This window comes from Onychostoma macrolepis, chromosome 05 (assembly GCF_012432095.1).
Source record: "Onychostoma macrolepis isolate SWU-2019 chromosome 05, ASM1243209v1, whole genome shotgun sequence".
Taxonomy (NCBI): Eukaryota; Metazoa; Chordata; class Actinopteri; order Cypriniformes; family Cyprinidae; genus Onychostoma; species Onychostoma macrolepis.
In genome coordinates this window covers 23,980,033-23,989,562 of record NC_081159.1, presented here as the reverse complement: position 1 = coordinate 23,989,562, position 9,530 = coordinate 23,980,033, and the positions used below count along the sequence as shown (strand labels likewise).

The window sequence follows — 9,530 nt, the reverse complement described above, 5'->3', positions numbered from 1 at the left end:
TTATCAACCCTGATGTAAGGCTGTGACCTAAATCACAGAAATAAACCAACATCTCTTCCGCCTACTAATTACTGTAACAAACTGAATAAAGTCACCAAACCTGATGAACAGCATTTCTAAAACTTTCCCAGTTCAGACATCAAGAAACACACAACCTTTGAAAGACATCAGACGTTACAACAGTAACAAAAGTCCTTTCAGCACATACAACAATGCTCTTCTTCACTGTGGTCAAGTTTGGGAAGTAACCTCAGATCTGTGTTCTCCATGAAACCGAGATAATAACTCAATTAATTACTCAAAAAGACAATAATTTATTGTCCATCCATCTGGAGTGCAAAAACACACATTTAAAAGTGCACATGGTCACCTATGTATATACAAACACACGCATGCAGAAATAGACATTCTTATGTGAATATTAGAGGAATAAAGGTGCATTTAGTAGCAGATATTGTTCAAATAAATATCTGGTCAAATAAATAATTGTTCAAATAAATATCTTATAGCCTACATAAATATTTACTATACTTAACTGTTTAAGAGCTAGTAACACATTCACGCGCGCACACACACACACACACACACACACACACACACGGGCATCATTTTTCAAAACAATAGACCTATATCTTTCAAATTCAAGTGTTATGTTGTATAATCGTCCTCATAACCATAAACACCGTTAGTGCTATCGTTTAAAACTGTGCTACAGTTTAGGATGTTATTAACCGAGAAAAAAAGATCATGAAGTTACCTGTGTGCAGCCAAATCTGCGCTAACCAAGCCCTACTGCATTACAAGGCATTTATTAAAAACACACAAGCACACACACGCACACACACACACACACGCACAGGGCTCAATTTTGAAAATGAGGAAGTTTATGACTCAGTTACCATTCCTGCAATTCTTCGGATAGCTATATAACTAAAAAAAAAATTCTAGCTTTAAAAGCACCGTGCTATCAACCCTGTTATCTCAACATTTTTTGGCCAAACTCATTACTTTTAGTAACTGGAAGTTTATGAATTTAAGTCCACACAAGCATAAGGGCACAAAGTCTGAAGACAGATTAACTCGTTTCCGACGCTGCTGGTTGCAACTACTGATAAACTAAATGTATACTTAGATAATTTGTTTGGTCTACGTTAATTGTTGCGCAATGCTTATGTATTCATCAGCAATAGCACCTGCAGTTTATATACTTACGCCCTCTAATGACTGCAGCAGTAATGTAGGCGCTTTATTAGTTTCATATGGCGTTATGAACATATTCTAATTTTACCACAGTTCTAGTACTTAACAGTTTACGGTGACAGATATGTTTTTGGAAGTACCGAGGCTTCGAAGCTTGTATCTAGAAAGTCAGGTACTTTCAGACGGAGCTCTGTATCGATTAGCCTATTATTTTTTATTTGATTTTTTAAATGAGACATGGATGCATTGTTACAAAGAACAATCCTAAAAACAAGGACAGAAAACAATAATATGGATTAACAGACATCAAGTTGTAGTACTTGTTTTTTCTGTGTGTAGTCCACACAGAAATTAATTATTATTTTTTTTTTTTACAAAAGCTCTGTATCGAGGCTTGTTCGTTCGAAGCCTCGTTGGATTGCAGTGCTTAGAAAGGTTTCACATTTGGCAGAATCGAGACTGAAGACAGAAGAAAAATATTGTTTTTAAACTTCCACTCCACTGCCTTCTGTCCAGTTCACATTAATCACTTTCACCCTCTTTTATCCAGTCTAAATAACACTATAATAAGTTATAAAATTACGAAACATTATAAAAACTTAAAATAATTTCTTCATTTATTTCACATGTGTTTACTATGTGAATGTATACGTTAATGTATCAAGCCTTTTTATAACCATGTAGCGCACATTTTGGAGGTGTCACACTCCTGGGCAATCCTGACGATTTTTTCCTGCACCTTATTGGATCGACCAGCAGGTGTCCCTGGCGTGCATTTAAAAAAAAACTCGAGAAATGAACCACTTTTCAACACATCTGGCTGCAGAGTTTCAATCTGAGGTTACTTCTAAATTCTGGTCTGGTATTCATAGCAGGTAATCAGTAAAATGGAAATAATTCATCCATTTGTTTTGAAAGATATCTTCTTCAAGTGTGATTTAAATTCTCTTTTCTTCGAATATTGTCAACTTTGTTTTATTGTTGGGTAAATATCATATTCATACAAGCAAATGGAAAAATGTAAGCCTGTATGTAAGTTCAATATATTTCTTTGTGAGTTTGTGAAGATGTTTCAGAGTTTAAATAAAATAAACTTAAAAATAAATAAATAAATAAATAGAAAGTCTAAATAGTTGGGCTATTTGATGTGGTTTTGTACTTCTATTGATTCCTGCTCCTTGTTGTGTGTGTTTTTTTCTTCCCCTCATTGTTGCTGTTATTGTTGTGAGTATAATAATTATTATTTATGTTTATTATTTGTATTATTTATAGTGTTTATGTTGTTGGATATTCCCTGTCTTGTTGTGTACAATTTGCGATTAAAAAAAAAAATAAATAAAAAAAAACCTTCATGAAGTCAGAGTCACTAGTCACTAGTCAGAGGAGGCAGCTCAGATGTATGATATTATTGTGGGAAAGTCAACTGTTTCAAACGCGGAAACAATGAGGTTACGCGCCTGCGCAGTAGCACAGCATACGATTGGGTGAGAGCTGCGCGCCAACGAAACGTTTGTTCAAAGCCGCTTCCGTAATCGAGGTGATGAGACACATGCCGTTTTTCAAGGAAAATACCTAAAAAATTAAGGGAAATATGCAGAGCAATAAAGTTGAAGAAATCGCGAACAAGTTAGAGGGGTAAGTAATCAAATTCTTGCATCTGTGCCGCTCACGGTTTTAATCAAGAGACCTTTATTCCGACCTTAAATTGTTAGAACATGTTTTAATAGTGATTATCTCTTGCAGCTATCTGTCTATAGACACGGAGAAGATGGACAAATATGACAGGTGAATACAACATGCAGATCTAATCTCGGGTGACCAGCCAGAATATGTATTTTACTGTCCACATTGATGCCACATAAAATTATACGTTTAAATACCTCGCTCACGATGACAGCATTTGTTTCAATGTATCTGTTAATGTTTGACACTTTTTGTTCTGTATTGTTATACAGTATGTCGACTCCGAATGCTTCTGTACTTTAACATCTTTTAGCTGGAAAGGTGTTATATTGGTTGTTGACATGTCAAGTCAAGCAGTTTCCGGTTGTGCTTTATTCAAAACGAAATATTTCTAATTTTTGTATTATGTATTTATAGCTATTTTTATAGATTTATTTTTATGGCGTTACAATTTATATAGATAGTTTTTTTTTGTCACTTTTTTTAGTTCAGTGAAAATATCTCAGCAAAGCTTTGCTTAAAGTTGTGGCTACAGAAAAGTGTTTATACATATCCTTAATTAGTAGTCATAATAAAATGATACAATTCAGACAACAGCAGGACATGTTGTTACATTATTTGGGGTAGGCTATCACAACAGAATTTAGTGTAAACTTTTCAGCGAAGTGATTATGAAACTAAAATGTTTAAGGCAAGCTAAAATGGCAACATGATGAAATGTGTAAACTTCATTTAAAACACATCTGACTTCTTGCCCTGACTTTGTTCTGTAAAAAAAAAAATTACTACAACTTAACAAAAAGTTCATTTTGTCCATAAATGTCCATTTAATTTGTTGACTACACATGTACAGCCATCTCTGTTTCTGTCTGACTAAGGTTATTTAATTTTAAAAACTGCAATTGACAGAAATGTCTGTCTTTGTCTCACTTTATCCACAGACAGAATAAAAACTAATGAAATTATGTTGGTTGAAGTTCATCTACTTTGAGTATAACGAGAGAGAAAAAAGTGTTTTAATGTGGTTGATATTAGTATCTGGGTGTATATTTTGTTGTTCCTGTGTAACGCTTTTTGTTATGTTTGCAGGTACCGGCAGGAGGGAAAGGAGGCTGCCTTGCACGGTGATCTGCCTCGTGCCCTTGAGCTGTTTCAGCTGGCTTACCAGCTGCAGCCGAGTGACAAGCTGAAGAGACGGATCCAGGCCATACAGGATCTCATTCAGAAAGAGGAGGAGGAGGAGGAGGAGGAGGAGGAGTTTGTGAATGTGAATAATAGTGGATTGATGCTTTATAAAGGGCTCTACGACAAACTGTATGACCATCAGAAAGATGGTGTGGCGTTCCTGTACAGACTCTACCATGACGGAAGGAAAGGAGGAATCCTGGCTGATGACATGGGCCTCGGCAAGACCATTCAAGTCATTTCGTTTTTGTCAGGGATGTACGACGCAGAGCTGGCCAATCATACCCTGTTAGTCATGCCTACCTCGCTCATTAAGAACTGGGTACGTGAGTTCGCCAAGTGGACCCCTGGCATGAGGGTGAAAGAGTTTCACGGTGCCAGCAAAGCTGAGCGAAACAGGAACCTGGAGCGAATCCAGCGCAAGGGAGGAGTTATCATTACCACCTACCAGATGCTCATCAACAACTACGAGCAACTCGGATCATATGACCAACGTGAGTTCAAGTGGGACTACGTCATCCTGGACGAGGCTCACAAAATCAAAACCTCATCCACTAAAACGGCTAAAAGCGCTCACGCCATCCCCGCTAAACACCGTGTGCTACTGACAGGCACTCCAGTTCAGAATAACCTACGAGAGATGTGGGCGCTGTTTGACTTCGCTTGCCAGGGGTCGCTTCTAGGAACCTCCAAAACATTCAAAACCGAGTATGAGAATCCAATCACTCGTGCAAGGGAGAAAGATGCCACCCCTGGAGAGAAAGCTCTTGGATTGAGGATTTCTCAGAACTTGATGGACATCATCAAACCTTATTTTCTCAGGCGGACCAAAGCTGATGTTCAGCACAAAAAGCAAAAGCGTGAAGAAGGCTATGAAGATGAGGAAGACCAAGAGAACAAATGTCCAAATGCTGGCGAAGGCGCAGAGATGCCGTCGCTGACGCGAAAGAACGATCTCATCGTGTGGACGTACCTCAGCTCGGTGCAGGAGGACATTTATAACCAGTTCATCTCGTTGGACCATATTAAGCAGTTGCTGACGACTACCAGGTCGCCGCTTGCAGAGCTTACTGTGTTGAAGAAGCTCTGTGACCATCCCAGACTCCTGTCTAATCGAGCTGTGACTCAGCTAGGCCTGGAGCAAGGTCCCGTCTCTGACGCCATCCATCCAGACGAGGAGACTGAGTCGGCTGTGAGTCAGATCGATAAAATTTCAGATGACACTTTGGTTGCGGAGTCAGGGAAGCTGCAGTTTCTCGTGTCTCTAATGGAATGTCTCCGTGAAGAGGGCCATCGGACCCTGATCTTCTCTCAGTCGAGGAAGATGCTAGACATCATGGAGCGCGTCCTGCGCAACAGAAAGTTTCGCCTGCTACGTTTGGATGGCACAGTGACACAACTGGCAGAAAGGGAGAAGCGTATCATGCTGTTCCAGACAGACAAACGCTACACAATATTTCTCCTCACCACTCAGGTGGGTGGAGTTGGCATCACGCTGACTGCAGCAAACCGCGTCGTGATCTTTGACCCCAGCTGGAACCCCGCGACAGATGCTCAGGCTGTGGACCGCGCCTACCGAATTGGCCAAACTGAAAATGTCATCATCTACCGACTCATCACCTGTGGCACTGTGGAGGAGAGGATCTACCGCAGACAGGTAAATAAAAATCGTATCTTTATATTTGCTGCACCGTGTAGTTTTAATCTTTTTTTTTTTTTTAAATAGAGTAGAGACTGTTTGATTTCGCCGAAAATATTTATATTCCAGTCATTTTGAAACGTTTCATATTGGATATGAAGGGCAAAAAGAAGTTAAGCAGTTTGAATCACATTGAAAAGGATGTACAAAAACTACAAACTAACAACAAGCAATGCTTATGTTTCTAAATGAATGTTTTTACTCTTTAAAGTTGTTTTTTGGGTATATTCTACAAAAAAAAAAAGAAAATATGAATTAAACTGTACTCTTTACATTCATATTGTTTCTTGTTAGTGCGCTTCAATTATGATGTTTTTGTAACGTTTTTTAGTAATATTATAATAATAATTATAAATTATATAATTTCTTAATTATATTAAAGAGATATTTCACACAAAAATGAAAATTCTGTCATTAATTACTCTCCCTCATGTCGTTCCAAACGCATAAGACCGTTCATTTTTGGAACACAAATTTAGATTATTTTTGATGAAATCTGAGAGCTGTCTGACCCTCCACAGACCGCAACAGAACTATCATGTTCAAGGTCCAGAAAGGTAGTAAGGACATCGTTAAAATGGTCCATGTGACATCAGTGGTTCAACCGTAATTTTATGAAGCTACAAGAATACTTTTTGTGCATAAAGAAAACAAAAATACCAACTTTATTCAACAATTCATCTCCTTCGCGTCACCCTGGCACCATTTTGGAGAGTATTAGGATGCATGCACATGCTTTGATCTGAACATAAACATACTGTTGTCTACGTTCAGATCAAAGCACGCATAATGCATCGTGATACTCTCCAAAAAAGCATTCTCGTAACTTTGTGAAATTACAGTTGATCCACTGATGTCACATGGACAATTTTAACCCCTGTACAGGGTCAGAGCTCTCGGATTTCAACAAAAATTTCTTAATTTGTGTTCCGAATATGAACAAAGGTCTTATGGGTTTGGAACGACATGAGAGTAATTAATGACAGAATTTTCATTTTTAGGTGAACTATCCCTTTAAGCATTATTTCTGTGTCAATTATAAAAAAAGGGAGACAAACATATTGTTATTGTAATATTACTGTAATATTTTATTACTTTAAATAAAAACAATATTAATTAATAAGTTGTTGATGATTTTGTTGTTTGTTTCCAATATCTGCAGGTGTTTAAAGACTCTCTTATCCGGCAGACAACCGGCGATAAGAAGAACCCGTTCCGTTACTTCAGTAAGCAGGAGCTGCGTGAACTGTTTAAACTCGAAGACACACGCTCATCCACCACTCAGCAGCAGCTTCAGGCAATGCATGCACAAAACCGCTGCTCTGACACCAGCCTGGACCACCACATTGCTCGCCTTCACACCATGGAGATGTTCGGCATCTCCGATCACGACCTCATGTTCACTAAAGAGGTGGCAGCTGATGAAGACAACCCCAAGGACGCAGAGTCACATCTCTACATACAAACACGTGTCCAGAAAGCACAAGAGCTCATGCAGGCGGAATCAGAACTGCACGGCCAGCTCATGGACAGCATGGCCCAGAACACCGAACCCGCTTGGCTCAGGCAAATGGACCAGACGAAATCTGCTGGTAGAGAGCGCCCAGCCCCCCCACGTGTCAAAAAAGAGCCTGTGACAGTGGATCTGACACACAACAGTTACGATGAGTCCGAACTAGAGGAAGATGAGCAGAACTTTCCACCAGTTGAGGAAGCGGAGGTGGAAGTTCTAAGTGAAGAAGTGCAAATTGTAGATGAAGAAGACCAAGTGGAAAATGAGTCTCCTTGGTCTGCTGGAGAAAGAAATGTGCATGTTAACCCTGCTGCTGACAAGCTAGCTCACGCTATAATCACGCTGGATGACAGTTTAGATGAGGAGGACAAGTTTTACAGTAGTGCAGCATCAGAGAAACAAAACTTGCCAAGTCCTTCTTGCCAGTTTCCAAAGTTGGAAGAACTTTCTATAGCATCTGATACTCTTGGTAACGAAGAGGTTCAGGTGGGTAAGCCTAATTTAAAGATGTTTTCATCACCCCAATCTCCAAATGAGGCCACGGAAGGAGAGTCTTTCAAAGCAGAGGTGGAAGTGCTTCAGGGAAACTTCAACTTGCAGCTGGAGGACAGTGCAGATATGTTCTCTGTCGAAGAAGAGGAAGTTCGTGAAGCTGAGGAGTCACTAGCTGAGGAAAGTCATGGATTTCAGCTTCAGATGGACATCAGCGGAGAAAGGCTGGAAGAAGCGAGTATCCATGTAAGCAGACAAGATGGTAACCAAAACTATGTTGAAATCAGCAACTGTAACAACAGTGAGGTCTTCAACCCTGACACTGGTGAAGTCGGCAAGCGTGAATCTCCTCTGAGGATCCGTTCTGCTCCGGACACACCTGCGGACGACTCCTTTGTGCATTCAGTTCGGAGAAAGAAAAGGCAGGTCATCTCTGACACTGATGAAGAAGAGGAGGAGGAGGAGGAGGAGAAGCCATGTTTAACAAGCAGTCCATTGACCAATGGCCTCAGCAGGCTGGGCTCTTCAACACCAAAATACACTTTGATTGACGGCAGCCAACTCCGGCGCAGCTTGAACGCTTCAGTGGCATCAAGAAGGTCCTTCGTTGTGTCCATGCTGGAGAATGAGTCGGATGAGGAGTCAGTAGAGCCCAGTGAAGATGAAACCAAATCCCATGAGATTTCAGAAGCTAGTGAAAGTCATGCAGATGAATCCGTGATGGAAGAGGAGGAGCTCAGTGGAGACCAAACCAAATCCTATGAGATTTCGGAAGCTAATGAAAGTCATGCAAATGAATCCGTGATGGAAGAGGAGGAGCTCAGTGGAGACCAAACCAAATCCTATGAGATTTCGGAAGCTAATGAAAGTCATGCAGATGAATCCGTGATGGAAGAGGAGGAGCTCAGTGGAGACCAAACCAAATCCTATGAGATTTCGGAAGCTAATGAAAGTCATGCAAATGAATCAGCAGTGGAAGAAGAGGAGCTCAGTGAAGATAAAACCGAATCCTATCAAATGTCAGAAGTCAGTGAAGCACATGAAAACGAGTCCGTGGTAGAAGAACAGGAGCCCAGTGGAGAGACTTTAAACTCGGAAGAGTCCGCAAGTCACGAGGAGCTTGAAGAGGTGGAAGAAAGCATAGATTCAAGAGGAGACCGGGAGCATGAAGAATGGCACAGTGCCCTGCTTGAATCCACTGCTGATGTTGAACTAGACTCTAATGAAATGATGGACCAGTGTGCCCCTAAAACATTCCCTCTGGAAACACACATTCTTCCCGCTAGCTCCACAGTAAGTGATGTGACTGCTGCTAAACCCTCCGAGAACACGTATGAGATGCTGGTCCTGTGTGGGAAACAGTGTTTGGCAGAAGGGAGGAAGCAGGCAGCTCTGGATTTCTTTCTAAAAGCCATAGACATTAATACTGGTGATGCTGAGATCCAGCTCTTGATCATTCAGCTGTACAGGCAGCTTAGCCAATAGGAATATTAAAATGTGCGGTATCATATCTGTACCACATTTGACAACTTTTTTTTCTGTCTGGTGGTAAAAAGAAATTGCAGACTGCATGTGACTGAAACATACTGAACTGATCAGAGGAACTTGTTAAGAAAAGTATGTTGTGTATGTTAATACTGTTATAGAGGACTTTCTCAGGAATTCCTGAAAGTTTATTTGTTTTCTTTGGTTTCAAACTGTTCAATATATCATATTCTTATATATATATACAATAATTGTGGAGAAAAAATAAATAAA

General features: G+C 40.1%; 1 protein-coding gene across 1 annotated transcript; it reads left to right on the top strand.

Annotated features, from left to right (window-relative positions):
• The first annotated feature begins 2,670 nt into the window (after window positions 1–2,670).
• ercc6l (excision repair cross-complementation group 6-like) lies at window positions 2,671–9,499 on the top strand. The gene is made up of 4 exons (XM_058776857.1): window positions 2,671–2,835; window positions 2,944–2,985; window positions 3,973–5,725; window positions 6,930–9,499. The coding sequence occupies exons 1-4, from the start codon at window positions 2,792–2,794 to the stop codon at window positions 9,255–9,257; spliced, it is 4,167 nt and encodes a 1,388-aa protein (XP_058632840.1). The 5' UTR covers window positions 2,671–2,791; the 3' UTR covers window positions 9,258–9,499.
• Window positions 9,500–9,530: the final 31 nt, after the last annotated feature.

What these genes read in the sequence shown, in the direction of transcription:
- ercc6l (XM_058776857.1), top strand. Translation starts at nt 2,792, where the DNA reads ATGCAGAGCAATAAAGTTGAAGAAATCGCGAACAAGTTAGAGGG. An exon ending in ATCGCGAACAAGTTAGAGGG is followed by an intron (nt 2,836 to 2,943) that starts GTAAGTAATCAA and finishes TATCTCTTGCAG; the next exon opens with CTATCTGTCTATAGACACGG. An exon ending in AGAGGATCTACCGCAGACAG is followed by an intron (nt 5,726 to 6,929) that starts GTAAATAAAAAT and finishes CAATATCTGCAG; the next exon opens with GTGTTTAAAGACTCTCTTAT.